General features: G+C 35.6%; 1 protein-coding gene across 1 annotated transcript in view; it reads left to right on the top strand.

Annotated features, from left to right (window-relative positions):
* Positions 1 to 9,484, top strand: part of fam204a (family with sequence similarity 204 member A) — a 67,355-nt gene extending 57,871 nt beyond the window's left edge. Inside the window, exons 6-7 of the mRNA XM_073873141.1 lie at positions 8,250 to 8,367; positions 9,091 to 9,484. Coding sequence (XP_073729242.1) covers positions 8,250 to 8,367; positions 9,091 to 9,206 — 234 coding nt within the window. The 3' untranslated portion in view covers positions 9,207 to 9,484. The remainder of the gene's footprint in view (positions 1 to 8,249; positions 8,368 to 9,090) is intronic.
* Positions 9,485 to 18,707: the final 9,223 nt, after the last annotated feature.

The following is an 18,707-nucleotide window of genomic DNA, read 5'->3' as shown; positions in this document are numbered from 1 at the left end:
CCTGATACAAAACTGGTTTTGGTGGTAACTCTTTTTTTTCTTTTTATAATGGCATTTATAGCATTTTGAAACCAAACTCTTCATTTGTAAACCCATCTTACTTTTTTTTAAATTCTGGCCAGAAGAAACTGCATTCTGTTATGCATGGTCTTTCATAACTCAGGAGATTAGATGGAGTTGTGTTTCATTTACATTATCAACTTAGTCTCAGATGTTTATTAGAAAATTGTTCAAATGCATTAAAGGCAAAGTTGTTGAAGTGATGTAGATTGTACAGGCAAAATAATCTGGAAATATTCGCGCAATGCAAATTGTTTGAATTTATTTTGAAATCTTCAATTATATCGACTTTTGGTTGCAGACTTGGCAAATCTTCTAAAACTAATGGAGACATTTGTGAGATTTATTTTTATCCTTTTGATGGGTGTACATTTTGTTAAAGGTCATACATATTTTAAATGACACAGAAGATGTGGGCCACAACAAAGATGAGAACAGGTTGTATGTGCGGGTGTGCGTGCGTACACGTGCAAATCTCTCCTGATCTGCACCCAGCTGCCTTCACTTACAGGACACAGGGGTATGGGGGTCACAGGGTCACACCATGACCTCATCAAATTAGCCCCAACCGAGTTAGGTGTTTAGCACAAGTTAACGCTCGTAATCTGAAGGGCATTAAATGCAAATGCGGCAACCATATGCCCACTTCAAACAGACCCCGCGCGCTGGCTTCCCAACACCCTCCCCCTCTCCACCGGTATGTATTCACTGCCCAATCATTCACTCATGCCTGCCTGAGTGTGGGGGGGGTCTGTTAAAATGACAATGGTTTTCTCTCATACTGACCAGGTGCAAAACATTTCCATCCCTGATAATAATGCAAAGACAGTAGACGTTTGATATCTGTAAGGAAAGATTGAAATATCGAATGTGGTGCTGTCTCAATCCAACTCTCTTTAACATAAACAATCACGCTCTATTGCATATTTCTGCATCCCATCAGACTCCTTTTATCAGGAAACCTACCAAGCAAAGGAAGAAAACATTTACAAAATGCATTGCTGCATGATCTCTCATGAGACAGAATGGGTGAGTAAGAAAGAAAGAGAGAGAGAGAGAGAGAGAGAGAGAGAGAGAGAGAGAGAGAGAGAGAGAGAGAGAGAGAGTGCGCACAGGCAGGATTGCTGATGATTATGGGTGTGAGGGCTGATTGTACACCCTGAGGCTGTGTTGCATGCTGGGACATATGGCAGCTCCTATGTGCTAATAAACACCTGTGGACAGAGTGAAACAGGGGAGACCCCCACTGGGCCCCGAGGCCTTTAAAGGCACCTGCACAGACCTCCACCATTTTTAACCTCCCTTACTTTGTAATCTCTCCCTATAGTTACCCTTTACCACTTAAGTTCGGACAAATATTTATGCACAAAATCTGCACATAGCAAACTAAACAACAAGGTCGGGTAGATGTACCACTATATCAATGTTAACATTCTGATGACATTTGAATAGGAACTGTTTTCATAATGTTAAACTGAAGTGTTGGTTTGCTGGGCTGTGGGTTATAAGACGCACCTCCACCGGCGAATCTACACAGCTGCTGCAAAAAGAGAGCATTGTGGGAGAGCTCGCCGCTGTCAATCAAACCTTCTCTCATTAAATTTGTTTAAGCCCTTTGACAAGAGTTACACTGTGTGCGTCATAAAATATTCCTAAATCGAAACTTGCGGATGCTCTATGAAAAATATACATGTGAAGTCACCTCATAAGTTCTCTTTCGAAACAAATATCAAATATAAATTATAAGTTTTTTTTTTTTTTGAAGATTTATCACACACCATTTGTCACACTGTATTGTGATACATTGGTATGAGATTATGAAATTCACCAGACTACATATAGGCTAGAAAACACATGTTGGTATGCGTGTAGGATGTCCATATGCTTCTATAGCCACTTTAAACACATAGGCTTAGATCTCCCAGCTTATTAGATTTTTTTTGACTGTGGGTCCATTCTGCAAAACCACATAACAACGGGCACTATATAGAAAATATGCAGGCCTTTAATCTGGAGAAAATGGTCTGCTTAGACTATGAGTGATGTCCTAGTGCATTTTTCAGCTCTGAGATGAGGGCTGATAATCAACCTGAAATAATTTATAGGATTTCATTTTCAAACATCTGCTCTTTATTAAGGGATACAGTATATGTGATACATGGTGACCCCTGTGTATTCTAATGAAGATCTGACCACGTGTAAGTTTGTGTAAGGGAGACCTCTACTCAAGTTTTTTTAAGATTTATTAAGAAATTGCTTTTCTGCTATCATCTGACTTTTATATACTGTAATTTATTAGTCCCTAAAGTTAGTAGTTGTAATGTAGTAATTAATATTTTATTATTTTGTTATGGCTTTTTCACTTTTAAAATCATTGTATTTCATGGCAGAAATAAAATCATATGTATTCTTCATGTTTGTAAGAAGGGCACACAAACTGCTTAAATTAAATAAGAATACAATATCAGTATATTTGAATAGCTAAAGATGATATTTCCTGAAAATACATGAAAATACGTTTTATAAAGTACTCATTTCCTGTCTGATTATCTGTTTATGAATTATTACTCTCAAATTTCTGAAAAAAACAATAAAACCATTACAGAACATTCTAATGGTTTCCATTAAAATACCAATAGGAACCATTTGCTTTTACCATTAAAACCACTACACTGTAGGGTGTTTTGAGCCAAATTCCATTAGAACCAATACATATCATTAGAGACCAACAAAAACCAATACACTGTAGTATGTTTTGGGCCATATTCCATTAGAACCAATAAAATTCCCAATAAAACTTCTAATGGTTTTATTGTTTTTTTCAGCAGGGCAGTCAATGATTTGCGTTTATTTTTAAATAAACACATTTAAAATATACAAGATTTTGTTTCCAAATGGGAAATCATTTTTGTATACAAATTTTTAGTTGCTGGTCTGGTGTATATTTAAAACTACAAACTGCTGAATAAATGTAAAGCTTAATATTGGAAGTGACATAATATACAGTACAAACACTCACTTTAGCCATACGAGATCTGCGCACGTGCAGTTTAATCTACTTCTTACCCCTAAACTAAAACAGTATCAACCATGAACGACACAGACATTTATAAGAAAGTAAAAAATAATTAATTTCCAATTGTAAGGTCACATATATTATTTTTCCACAGTTATCATTCCTGCCATTTAGTTACATGTGTTGTATTGTCTTCAAAGTGGATTTGGTGGCAATATTACAAAATGAAAATTTCGAGCAAATGCTCACCATTGAGTCTCACCATTCTCTGTCACTCCAGTGAAGACTAACATTAGAAAACCCACCTTTAATCCTTTTCCCGAGCCTCTGTTCTAAACAAGAGCCTTTTGACCCATTCATTGAGCCAGCGCCCTTTGATATTGAGGACTGGGTTTGTGAAGTAGCACAGCCACTATTGCAATGCCTTAATAAATAGCTTCAAACGTAAGTTATGGTGATCTGCTCTTGAAGGTGAAGGGTTAGCATTGCTAGGGCATGAGATCAAGCACTGGTTTATCCCAGCAGGCTAGTGAAAAGCAGAGCCACTTCAGACGCTAACTGCCCGGACAATGTCGATCGGGTCGAACAGCGTTTGGATGAAGTGGTGCCCCTTTCACATCCGCAACAAGTGACAATAGAGCCAGAATAGAGAGACTAACCTGCTGTTTAGATAAATAAAGCTACTCTATCAGCTCTCATAATTGCTCCAGCCCCCTTCTCCTCTTCATAGACCCAGCACCCCTATTGTCCAGCGGCGAGTGCTGCATGGCCCCCTCAGATCCTCCTAATTGCTGACAGATTTGATTTCTCAGTGACGGCGGGAGCTCTGTTCGTGGCCTTTACATCCAGTAATTGCTTTCTCTTCTCCCCCTCGTTTCTGCCCTTCCCCTTCCTTCTTCACTCCGCGCTCCCTTCTACCCCCACTCTTCTCCCAAAACGGAATTCCCCTCTCCCCGCACCGAACCCCCTTTTAATGGTTTCCTTCTATGTTAATAAATCCTCGCCATTTAAATCACATTTAGAGATGTTTTGAATAACTGATTCCAATTACCCCGTGGCTCTCTCGGAGAGGAGCCTCGGTGCGAGGCCGAGCTGCAGTCAAAAAAGTGGGAAAAAGTATGGGTTTAAATGGAAAGAGGGCTACTGAAGTCTCTCTTCAACCCTCAATGGTGCATGATGAGTGCATACTGCGGAAGTATCCAGACCTCCGAACACAATCGCTGAAAAGTTTTGTTTGAATGAGAAATGACTCTCTCTCTGTATACATTTTTTGTTTATTAATCACTGTTATTTTTATAAATATTAATAACACATTGTAGAAAATGCAGCACTACAATATGGTGTACAGTACAATATAAGTTTTTTAGTATTGCCATTATCTCAGATATTGGATATATGATGTGGAAATATTAAAAAATAATGTACTAAAGTCTGTTGTACATATCAGTTCAAATCAGAAAAACAATAACAAAGGAGAACTTGGCATCATGTAACTGACGTAGCCTGTTTAAAGCCTTTTTTATTTCACATTTCACAGATGCTTAAAATAACTTCATCAGTTCTTCTGAAAAACATTTAAAAATAATATTTGTTTCAAGCTGATATACAAGAGATTTAAGCAGACTACTGTAGAAAAATAATGCATGACACACAATAATATTTATACAACGTATGTCCAACATCTAAAGTCATAGCAATATAAAAATTGCCCACACTGTAATAAAAATCTGTAGAAATTACAGTATTACTGGCAACTAGCTGCCAGTAACTTACTGTATATTTTACATTTATGTTATTTACTGGCAACAGTTTGTTCAAAGTTAAATGAACATGAAACATTTTCAGTCTTTATCTTCTACAGTAAGTTACTGGCAACCAGCTGCATAATTACAGCAAAATGTTTACAGTGCAGTAGTATATACCATTTCTTGAGTATGTACACCAAATACATTGTAGAGCGAAATTCGCTTGCACTTTCAAAGCACAAAGCAATTTTGGAGCCGCTCTGTAAATGTGTGTTAAGCATGAAGTGAAATGAAGCAATGAATGCAATTGAAAGAGGGCTTTTCAAAAGCAACAAACCTATTAATAAATTCCATTGAAATGAAATTATGTACAAAGCCTCGAGCATTTCAATAAAAAAGTCTAAACAAACAAATTTGTGCGGCATGTGCGGCACTACAAAGTTATTTACAGCTAGAATGCCACTTTTCTCACTAATATAACTCCTAAACACACACAGACACACACACACAGCAGGTCTCATTCCCCCTAAGGAAAGCTAGAGGGCCCACTTGAAAACAGAACAGGCGCCAGAGCAGAGCTTCCACAATCACTCCGGCAAACATTAAAAAGCTAATTATCCCGGGAACAAAAGTGCCAGTTTATTTTCACTTAACACAATTAGTCATAAACTGCATTTTGAGTTGTTAATCCAAGCCAGCTCCTATTCTCTGCCAATTATTCATAGTTGCATATTCATGCTGTATTCAAAGTTTCAAAGCGAATGTATTTTTCGGTGTGTGTGTGCGGTTGCGTGTGCATTAATCACCTCACCCACACGTCGCATGGATTAGCCATTTAGATAGGAGGCAGTATCAGGCCCGAATGCAGCTCATCCAAGTGCTCCCTTTAATGTATATAGTGTTTTCTTACTGTGGTAAGTGGCTAGGTATGTTTTAATCCATTCTGAGAGTGGGTGGAATAATTAAATGATTAGCAAAATATAGAAATATTTAATGCCTTTTGCCTTTTATTCACAGAGCATCAATGCACCCCCTTGAAGTGTCATGAGAGCTTGAAATGCTTAAATTGGCTTGACATTCGGATTCATATGCTTAAAACTCTTCAAATCAACTCATCAACATATGACTATCAAAGCCATTGACGTTTTATTGACATTGTTGATTTATATGTGAGCGTACAGTACCTGTGACCTATCTATTTTTTTTAAATTGGTGATTCTGACTGTTCACTGTAAAAAAAAATGTAGAAATTACAGTGTTACCTGCAGCTGGTTGCCGGTAACTTACTGTAGATTTAAATTTATGTTATTTACTGGCAAGAATTTGTTCAAAGTTAAACAAATTTTAAATATTAACAAGACTTTATCTTTACAAAATAAAACTATACAATAACAGCATCATGCAAAGCATTCCGGAAACCAGAAATCATCATCAACCTTTTTCTGTTTTTGCTTCAGATTTTGTTTCCCAGAATGCTCTGCTTGATGCCGCTATTTCAGTTTCACTCTGTAAAGACAGGACTTGTTAATGTTTAATGTTCATTTAACTTTGAACAAAATGCATGCAAGTAATTAACATAAATTTAAATCTACGGCAATCTAAGTTACCGGCAACCAGCTGTAAGTAACACTGTAATTTTTTACAGTGCTCATTTACAGTGAATCCCCCATACTAAGAAATTAGCGAAAAGTGAGTTTCTACATTACATTTCCGTTATTAAACTCTATATTTTTTATTTTAATATTTTTTTAATTAAAGGTGCAGTGTGTACATTTTAGCGGCCGCTAGTGCTGAGGTTGCGAATTGCAACCAATGGCTAAATTCACTGCTCACCCCTTGCTTTTGAAATGCATAGAGAAGCTACGATATAGCCACCACCGGACAAACATGTCATCTTCGGAGACAACTTAGTAAAAAAAGTTTGTCCGTTAAGGGCTTCTGTAGAAAAATGGTGGCACAAAATGGCAACTTCCATGTAAGGGGACCCTCGGATTGTAGATAAAAGCGTCTCATAAGGTAATAAAAACATAACGGTTCATTATGAAAGGTCTTTATACACCCCTGATAATTTAGTTTTGTATATTATTGTGCCTTTCTGTCAAGAGATCCTTCTAAAAAATTACACACTGCACCTTTAAGGTCAAAAATATTATTAACACCAAATCAACATAAGTTGCTCCAACTAGAAATATTTTTCAGGTACAAAATCCTTAATGTAAAAATTGTTACAATCCACTCTCTCTTGAACCCTTTCAGTATCATTTGACAAAGGTCATAAACCTCAACGTGCCAGTCAAAATGTCTAGGAGAATAATGTCATCTTGGTAACCTTTATTACTAAGATATAATTCTTTAATGGAAACACCATTCGATGCTAGATTTGCCCTTTGTTCAGCCAAGACACCAGCAAATATACAAATAATTAAAATTGTATGGCTTTGGAAGACGTTCTGTTCTACGACATTCATCATTGTCACATGCAAACCTCCCCAACATGTCAGAGTTTGCATCTGCACGTTTTGACAACTGTGTTCAAGACAAAAAAAAATAAAGAAGAAAGATTATGCGCAGGACAAAGAAGTGAATATATATGAAAACATCAAACGTTCAGAGCAGCATAAGTCGAATGCAGAACATCTGGATAGTGCATTAGTGCTCGTGTCAGATATAAGTGATTTTTTTGGTAAGGTCACTAACACGTCCTGTGCAGTGCAGGATGAAGAATAATGATGACAGTAAAGCAGGGCTGCGACTCGCTGACCGTCCCATGCTACTACTCCTGGGACACCTGAGCAGTTTTATACAATACTCCTGACAGCTACAGCCTAATCCCAAACGATTTTTAAATCACATTTCAGACTTTACAAACTTATAGTTTTATTTAGATTCCAAAAAATGTTATACATTTGAGGGATTGGATCAGGTAATATATATTTAAGGTATAGCTGCACTTTACAGTGTGAATGTTATTGTCCAAATAAACAGTAACATAAAGTAAGCAAATAACCAAATTTTCATTTTTTCTAAATGTTCTACATTGTTTTATGTCTTTTATCTTAAGAAAGTCTTTAAATGTTTTCTCTTCTTTTAATTTCTTTCCGTCGTCTTGTCTCATTGTTCATCACATGCATGAACCAGATGGATCAACAGAACTTGATTTATGAGTACATGACTTGTGCATGTGCCTGCAATGCTTTTTGCGGTATTAAGCAACCTTAAATACTGTATATCTGACTGTGCTGCTCAGTTTGTACTAGACTTGTAACTGTCTAGTTTGGACACCAGTCCCAAAACATTATAAAAACTATTTCTAAGCTAGAGGAAAGCGTGTCAAGACCCTGAGATGACTTCATCACAGCTGCAAAGTGAAGATGTATGAGCATGTATATGTGTACAGTAGTTTTGAACAGCGCTCATTTCTTCTTTAGGGATTAAATGAGTGTGTTGCTCATACTGGAGCAGAAGTTTTCCTGATGTGCCGTCTAGTCAACAACTCAGCTGTCTGCCTACGCTGTTCTGCACTCGCACCATTGCGCCTAAAAAAAGGTAACGGACATTTAATGAAAAGTGCAAAAGTTAATGTTAATTTAATATCAGTTGTTGTCAAATCTTGGTGTTTGGTGTGAATATTATTATTCTTTTTTTTATAAAACTATGTAGCAACTATGTGGCAAACAAAATTGCTCAAAAATGGGAATATTTTCTTATGTAATTTATTATTAAATTCTTCATTGCAATGATATTTATTTATTTGTTATATTTGTTATATAAGTAATTAAAGTTGTGTGATAAATATTAGGTCAAGTTAGAGATAGCTTTTCGCCAGACAGAATGATACAGAAAACAGATAAGAGAAAACAGTCAGCTGATAAATTGCATGCTGAAAATATTTTGAAAAATTATTTATTTTAATATAAAGTCATTTGAGCATATACACACTGCTGTTTGCAATGTCACAAAGAAATAAGCACTATGTTTATACTTAAAGAATCATGGGATTTTCAGGGAACACACATGCTATAAAATCTATCCTTTGAATGCACTGTAAATCGCTTTGGATTAAAGCGCCTGCCAAATTATTATCATTTGTCAAAAAATATTATAATTTGTCATCATTTGTTTTTTGAATTCTGTGAATTATAATTCTTAGCCATGGACATAACTTCAAACTAATAACTTGATATAATTTACCATGCACAAGATCACGTGCCCACTCCCATACCCACAATGCACTAATATCAGTTATGGTATCTCTCTTCTGCACGGCAGGTCAAGGCAACCTTTATCGGTTGAACGCATCCCTGCAAGGGAGCGAAGACCTTCACCACTATCCTAACCTTTGGCACCAGGTGCAAACAAAGGGCATCAATTTAGCTAAATGTTAACAATAAGAAGACATGTATCTGCCTCTAACATATTTTACAGTGGAAGATTGTGCTGACATTAGCAGCATAGATAAGTTTTAATGGACAAATATCAGTCTGTTCTAGAACTAGGCATGTGATGCACAAGAAAACAATAAAAAGGTAACTGTTTGTAGAATTGTGTACATTTTAATAGAAGTCCAAATCATTAGTTTAGGCATTTGCAACACTTATTTAGCAGTAATATTATTGTTCTGGTATGACATCATATGAAGCTAAATATCAGATAGAACGGAGAAGTATATGCAAATACATAACATTTTACAATAAGGTTGTATTTGCAATAATATTAGTTAATGCGCTAACAATTAACAATACTTCTAGCTTTATTAATCTTGATTCATGTTGGTTTTAGCATTTAATAATACATTTTTAAAATCAATAATTGTATATGTTAACATTAGTAAATGCACAATGAACTATCATGAACAATAGTATTGGTAGTAGTATTAAATTAACTGGAAAACTATATTGCTTATTGCTGGCAATTCATTTACAACCTTGAAGTGTTACCCAAATAACAAACTGTTATATACTGTAATTTATACAATTCAAAGTGGTGAAGACAAAATATGTATATCATATGTTTTTCTGTTGTTGATTTTATTGTGTTGTTCATCAATACAGTACCATAATTGATTAATTAATGTATTTGCATTTTGTGTTTGCCTTTATTTATAATGTGAAAGGTTGGGTAAAAAATTAAAGAATCCTGACCATGCACATTCAATAAAAATATTTTGCACATTTCACAAATATCTTCAGTTTTTTGATTGATTTATTTAAACAGATTGAGCAAAGCCTCGCCTCGTGCTTTGATAGATTTTGCTTATTCTGCGGGGCTTTCAATGTGGGTGTCTTTTCTTTGTGTATGTGATTAACCACATGGAGTTTGATTCATATATATGCAATGTGTTTATTTAATTTATTCTAATATGCAGCTCAATGTGAGCTATTTTCAAGCATCTTAAATAGATAAGGCTTTATCACCGAGGGTAGACATGAAAACAGCACGCCGTTTAGTGCCGAGTTGAGCTTTCCAGTGACTACTAATAGGCTTTTCACTAGACTGCTTTAGCACTTTGAAGCCGAAGAGACTTAATGATCTGACTGTGTGCATTTCCATGCAGGCTAAAGCTGTTTCTCACACATTTTTTGAACTCCTCATTACTTTAGATGTATAGCCTCTTTCCCTGTAACACTTCTGCAGCATGTAATACAGCTTAAATATGTCCCTGGTATGCAAATAACACAGGCTCTTATACTCCTACATGGAAAACTGAAATGCCGCACCAGCTTTTCCTCCATTTCTCAGTCTTCAGGCTATATGCAATACTGTGGAATAATCATTTCAAATTCAGAGATTCAAAAAACATTCGCCTTCGTAAAAAGCTCGGTGTTTGCTCTTAATTGTGTCAACAAAAAAGAAAAAAGCAATGAATCATTTATTTGAAAGATTGTTCTAAACAACTGTTTGTTTGACAATAATCACTTGTTTACTACAATTGTTTATCAACTCAATGATTTTTTTCTGTTATAATCAGTCTGTCCTAAAACTGTAAGTTTGCATTTTGAGAGTTAAAAGATTTTTTATACACACATACACATACACACACATATATTAGGTTAACATTTCTCATAAAGACACAAATGACACATCATAAAATATCCAACTGATTATTATGCAATTGTGGAATCCAACATCCTTGATTGTCCATCGCATTTCATCAGATGTCAAAATTAGTGACATGCAATAGCTTAACTCCTCAAGTACCGAGAGCAGAGAGATGGTGCTGAGAGATAAACTCACATGCTTCTGCTGTTTATGGACAGATGGTGTGGATATATAAACAGCTGAGATCTTTGATATGGGGCTTGACACACGTTTCCTCTTCTGGAGTGTGAAGCGAGATGTGTTTGTGCACAAAGTTAAATAGAGTCACTGTGACGAGTGCTAGACGTTTATTAATAACATGTATCTCAGCACAAGCACAGATGTCTAAACAGATTGCGGCAGTTAATGAATTAATAATGTGAATAACAACAACAATTAACACATTTCTCTTTCTCTCATTGTACAAGGCACCAGATCAATGCAAAAATAAGATCAGTAATAGAATGCAATTTATTCATCATCATCACTGCTAATTGCAATTTCTGTTTCTAAATTTCCATTATCTACTATATTTTCCATAAAACCTATAATGGTATATCCTTATAATATTATTATTTCTACTATTGTTTTATTTTTGCAAGCTCATTATCATGTGTCTGAACTGTGGCACCGCATACCTCAATCTAAAATATACATACGCACAAGGAGAAAAAGATGGGCCGCGGGGCACACACATGTGGGTCTTTCTGGCTCTTTTAGGTTGGGGCACAGGGGACTTCTCTTAAACTCCAGCAGAAGGGACACCTGTTCACTCGCCCCCTGAAGACATGAGTTCGGTATAGCTCTGTCAATCTCTCAGCATCCTGGCTGTTTAACAGATGGCAGTAGGTAACCATTCATTGACTCAGTGAGAATGGAATGACTGGGTTAAAACCTGAGATGTTTCGACATGCTTTTGAACTCAAATGATACAGTGTTATAAAACCTAATAAACTCGTCTGAAATAAACAAGGTTTTGCAATAAGATTAATGACAAATGGTAATGAGGAGCTATGCCTGACAATTTGACTATAAACACCCCATAAAATCAACATTTTAGTTGTATTGTTTATAGTATGATGGTCGAAGCCATTTGCTACTGTATGACAATATGATAATAGTAAAGTCCTCATATTGATGACTTAACTTAAAGAAAAAAGCATCCTTATACTAACATTAATATATTAAGGGGCGGTTTCCCGGACAAGACTTATCGTAGTCCCAGGCTAAAATGCATGTTTAAGCTGCCTTAATTTAAAAACATCTTGAACTGACATTTCTACCAGTACCATTGTTTTGTCCCAAGATGCAGACCAATATGTTTTATAATTTTTTGTAAAGTATGTTTGTAAAAACTACCTAAATTTCTTAATATAACTAAGGCCTAGTCCTGGATTTATCTAAACCCTGTCTGGGAAACAGCTAGCAAGCAACAAATTATGGACCTTGGTTGTGATGTAACTACAGGTAATCAAGAAGCGGGATCTTTGTATCTCCCATGCAATTTCCTCTTTTAACCCTTAAAGTCTAACTGTATTAAAGCATTGTATAATTTAAAACGCATCTTTGAGCATAATAATACTGTATTAAAGTTTTACCTGTCTGATTAATTTCTTCATGCTTTAAAACAGCTTGAGTGTAACTTTACACCCTTGCCTCATTTAGTATACGCAGATCTATAAATTTAGAGTTTGGTTCCAAAAGATAACTGTTTTATTGTGCTACTTAGATTTTTTTTTGTTGTTATTTTAGGCTTGAATCAAAACATACCAACTGCAGTTTCATTGATATTAATTGGAATGCAGAATCTAAATCAGGCCCGGCTCCAGATATAAGATGAAAGGTGGCCAAGGGATATTCCAGGTGGGCCGGTCGGATTGGGGAGGTTATTTAATACTTTAATCTCACATGTCTATAGTTTTAATATTATATATTTAAGACAATTGTTAGGGTTGTTTGTTATTGTTGTGTTTTTGGTTTTCTTCATTTTAAAAATTTTTGTACATATTTTGGAACTATTTAATTTTTGACCCCCTAACAGATCTTGTATAAATTAAGTAACTTAATTTTATCTGAAATGCTGTCTTTCTTAAGAATTATTCTCATATCTGTTAATATAGTATAACATTACAGAATTTTGGCCAATAGATTGGCTGTTATGTGGTGTGAGGCCAGGGTGGGCCAAGCCCCTGATTGGGTGGGCCAGGCCCACCCTGGCCCCTCGTGGAGCTGGGCCTGATCTAAAAACAAGACTTTTGAAATTTAAAAAAAATTGATTTTTCTGGTTTTGGAACCAAACTGCGAATTATGCGAATTAGTCCCCCCTCCACTCTTTTGCACCACTTTGGATTATAAATGAAGAGTTTGGTTCCAAAACGCGATAAACGCCATTTAAAAAAATGAGTTACTGCCAAAATCAGTATTATATCAGGTCAGTATTTAAAAGTAAATTCGTAATTTTACGCAAAATACAATATCCGCCGTGTTATTCTGTCATCTTTTCTCCCTTTTTTCCCAAAACGCAATAAATGCCACTCCTCCTTTTCTGCAGAATGCAATAAATTTGCTTAACCAATCATGGCGCACCATTCCACGCATTGTAAACAAACAATAGCAGCGCGTTGAATAAACTGAATCTTAGTTTTCCTCATCTTGTACTTCCTGATCAACAAACAAACAAAAACAAAATAATACTTTAATGGCATAAATAAACCTGTGATGGGAAAGAAACGTAAGCCATCAACATATAATAATTTAAGTGAGAGGAACTTTGAAATGCCGGTTGCTTGTTCCCCCGACATCATCAAGCTTCTGTCATGCTAACACATTGACCCCAGGGGATCTTATGAAAAACTTTAAATTATTTTACGCAAAGCCAACGAAAATCGAGAAGGACCAAAACATTTTACAGCTGATCGCTGTGAAAAATGTTAAGCAACGATGTCTCAAGTATAACAGCAGCAATGACAGTGTACTATGACAAAGTAAGTGTTTTGGTTAATGCCATTAATGGATACCACTGGTCAACTTAATAAATATAACATAGCAAAGATGAATGCACATATATATATTGATTCAATAGATTTATAGCATTTTGAAAAAAAATTGGTCATGGATTTATTACATTTAGTGAAAAAAATAATTCGTTTTTATAATAAATGTTTGTAAATCAAATTATGGATTTGAATTTTTTAAAAATATTGTTGTTCATCGTCACTTTATTGGTATAGAAAACACGTTTTTACCGAAATTAGTCAAAATGGATTTGTTGCGTTTTGGAACCAAACTCTTCAAATATATATGTAAATAGATGCTATATCTGGCAGTTTCAGACACATCACTGCTAAGTTTGGTGAACTGCGTGTTTGCAGCACTACTCTTTAAGCACTGATGTTAACAGGTTACAGCACTCACCCTGCATGTGTGAGCAGCACATGTGAGCATCATCATTTCCGTGCCGGGTATATGAGGCATCCAAACATAATGTCTATATGACTCAAACTACTGATGCACACTGTGTTGATGTGATTGGTTACATGTTTGTGACGATGGAAACCAAGGCGATTTTAAACTGCAGGAATGAGACTGTCCTAAATGGAGAACATACTCAGCAATGGTGTTAAATAATACATTTAAACATATTAAAAACACCACACTGACATATAAACAACAATGAAATCCAGATATACCCCACAGTGGGGCTTTAAATGCAATGCATGAATGTTTTGCCAGTTATTTGCCAACATATTTGGGTCTTTAGTGACCAGAATGTATATCTTACACTGCTCTCTAAACTTCTCATTAGCAAAAAAACTGTTGCTTCATTAACAATTCCAAAATGATAAAATAAAGCACTTGTCAATATTTTAACTTTTGCATTAATGACATTCCGAGATATGCATTTAAAGGTTTAAAAGGAACGAAGCAAAACAAAGGGAACAAAGCAAAGTGTTTTTGTGAATTCAACTGATACTGTACATTTAAGCAGTTGAAAGTAAAAACCTGTGTTGTGCATTCACCTCAGACCGTGTTTTGTCAATAACAGGATGATAACATTGCCAAATCACTTCTTAGAAAGAAAAACAATCATGATCACAATGCCTAAAAACTAACCTTACCCAAGTATTCTTTCCAAATTTCTTCGCAATGTTATTAAGGAAAATACCACTGAGCATTTTGACAGGCAGAAATCCAACTGCAAATGATTTGCTTTGGAGAGAAGAGTCTTATAAAGACTTCAACTGAATTACAGCAGAAGGACACAGGGGATTCTATTGCTAATTTAATGTAATATAAATTGCACCACAGAAACAGACCATTCAAATTACTGCAACATCTGAGTACTGCAAAGTGGGTGTATCTCATTTGCGATAATTGCATGCATTTGCCTTCATAATTCCCTGAATTGGTCATGCCATTTGTGGATCCAGCTGTTTTAATCACTCTCATTTGTTTAATTTGTTTGTCATATCCCCGGTCTGCGCATCCTCATGTGCATACAGAAGAGCATTCAATAGCAGCACTGGATTCATGCAGTGAAATTTCATATGGATAGGAAATAGTCAGATGAAAATGTTGTTTACATTTTTTTGCGTATTTTTTATACTTACATTTGCATCATGACATACAGTACTGTGCAAACGTCTTAGGCCACCATGCAAGAATTAGATTACTTGTTTTTCAATGTTAAAGTGATCATAATTATAATTGATTCTCAGTCTCTTCAATAGAATACATCCAGAAAATACAGGAAATGTATATATAGTATTAAAAACTGTATAAAAATGTAAACTGATGTGTCAAGTTTTTAGGGTAAACTCCCCTTCCACTTGAGCAATAGCTGGAAACTGCAGGATCTCTTAAACGTAAATAAAATTAAATAAATAAAAATTAAAAATTAAAAAGTAATTTTACTTAATTCTGCTCAAAAACGATCAAAAAGTGTTTAGTGCCAAGAGAGGTCACTCTAAACAACGATGCCTAAAGAAGACATTTAGTTCAGAATTTTTTTTTTTTAATATATTTATTGTATTTTCTGTTTGTATCATAATAAAATAGATTGAAAAATAAATATGGATGAACATTAAAATTTCTAAAACAACAAGTCTGGTGGCCTAAGACTTTTGAACAGTACTGTAGACTGTGTGGAGCACCCCACCTTACATCCCTCCCAGTTATATGTATGACACTAAAATAAAAAATTAAACGAATAATCTCATAAACTCAAAAGCAATGAATAATCATTATGGGTACATATAAGGTAGGCATATCAGTAAATAGCAAAATAAATGGTGTTTGGATCCAGGAAATTCCTAACTGATGACTCCTTTACTGCCCATCCACACTTTACTTGCAATTATTTATCCACAACACATTTTATTGAATATAAATTTACTTAATCTGTTCCATTAACGAAAACATATCTGAATGCATTTATTAAAATATATAGTTATTTCAACATCTTCATGCAACTACTTGCACACAAAACACTGATGCACAGTTACATCATAAAGAGAATTTGTGTTGACACAAGATAAGATAAGAAAAATGTGCTCGCATAAAACATGTTAATGTTACCTTTGACACCAGTACCATTTTCTCATTTCAAATCCATCACCGTTTACGATACGGCCCCAGAGGTTTCCGTTTTCTCTGAGCTTAAAATGCGTTTTACTTCGCAACTTCTGTGACAGGCCTTGTTTGAACCAGTGACGAGGTGAGAGGTGATAGCCTTTAGTGATATTCAAATAAACACTCTTGAAGTATTGTTCCTCACAAAAGACCTTTCGGCAGCCGCACACACCCCCTATAGCTCGGCAACACTTTCAGCCTCAGCCATCGCAGTCTACATGCACATCTGCAGCTCTATATATCACACCCTAACATTCCACAGAGCGCAGCACCGGCAGTGATTTGTGCTCTGTTCTCCTGCATTTTTTATTAAATTTTCATCTGTAATCTAAATGTCCTCTTGACTAAAAGCTCAGCCTTTTAAATCAATCTCGCAACCCCAGCGTAAACCTGAACCGCAATATAAAGCGTACTGATGGTACAATGGCATCTCCTTGCGTTCCTTATGCATTTGGAACTCGTATATTGTCCCGTGCTAACAGATGGGCAATCGCGCAGCCAGGGATGCTTAAAAGTGTTTAATAAATGTAATACAACCTATATAGTGTTGAAGAAAGGGGGCTAAAGCAGAACCAGCTGTCTGACCGCGGCGAGGGACCTTACAAAGGATTCCGGCCCATAAAGACGATGCCTAATATAGGCCAACATGTGGGCCTTACTGATATGTAATAAAGGGTCCTGTTGTATATTGGACAGTTTACGGGCTACAACGTTATTCCTCTGGAAAAGTGGACTGAGGCCATACGTTACTCTAGGCTAATTTATGACTTGATGGACTTTTTTTCCCTTTATATACTCTATCAGAGGAGAACAATAAAAGGAAGCAGGTGAGGCTGGAATGTAGAGCCTTTCATGTTTTTATCCCACTCCAGAGGCACAGAGGCGTATTATGGTCTTAGAAGGTAATACATGAAAGTGTCTAACAAATTGTCAAATTAAGGATTGGTGTCATGACCCCTGGTGGTGTCTATTTACAGCCATGAGCCTTTCCAACTCATGATTCTTTAACACTGAACAGTGCCAAATTGAAAACTATGGAACAGAGAGGAAAAAATATCTTTTTATAATCATTAACACTCCATGTGGGAGATTATGAATCACCTTTATTTTTTTGCATTTCATGTATAATACAGTTGTTTCTGTAGCTCATCTGTCGCTAGCAACACCAAGATCAAGGGTTTAAGAAATACACACAAACCGAGCTGCACTGACTTTGGATAAAAGTATTTGACATATGCAAAAATGTAAATGTGTACACATGATCTTAGTTACAGTACACTGGTCCATAAAATGTCCATGCAGCCATTTTTAGAGTTGTATGCAAAGCAGTCTCTTTGATTCCTCAGCTGTATGGTGTTTGCCATGAGCTTTAACTCAAAATGGTGCACGCTTTTTCAGTTTAAGCTGTCTTAAATGCATTTCATATGACCTAATATTTCACCACACCAGACCTGCTTTCGTTCTGAGATACACTCCAGATAAGACGTATAATCTATGTGTGTCAAATATGCCATACACTTGCATCTGTCTCTGGTATGTACACAACACTCTATGTCTATGTCAGGCTGATGGGGAAAAGAAGAGAGAGATAGAGCAGGTGTGTTTGGTTAAGATGTACCTGTCAAGTGGGGTGAATACACATTTAAATGAATCTCTTATCAGTATACCTCAGTGTTCCACTAATGAAACATGGCAGACAGCATGTTAACATGTTTGTGTGGTTTAGTTTTGTCAAGAGTCTCCACCAATAGACATTGTTGACATTATAGTCTACAGGAGTGGACATTATTAAAACCTCAGAGAGCCTGAACAGGAGACAGTGGAGGTTTAGAGAACTGATCTCGATCTTACCTCTAGATTATATTTGTTTTTTATCATTTATTTTGACAGTTTAATGCACATGGGAATTTAGTCAGTCTGCTGTAAAAAAGCTGTGATGTGCATGGCAGAATAATTCTGAAACGCTACATTTAATAGTTGGAAAACAAAAGTAATAAAAAAAGTTTAAGACATTATAACTAAGAATAATGTCATGGCATGTCCTTTGAATTGCCATTAACCCATCTGTAATTATTAATGAACAGCTGTTATAAAAAAACATTGACTTGTTTAGGAATATACATATAAAATATACATTATATGCATTTTAAATTAAATATTGTATATTGTAAACAGGA

This window comes from Misgurnus anguillicaudatus, chromosome 11 (assembly GCF_027580225.2).
Source record: "Misgurnus anguillicaudatus chromosome 11, ASM2758022v2, whole genome shotgun sequence".
NCBI lineage: Eukaryota > Metazoa > Chordata > Actinopteri > Cypriniformes > Cobitidae > Misgurnus > Misgurnus anguillicaudatus.
This window is presented reverse-complemented; position numbering and strand designations above follow the sequence as displayed.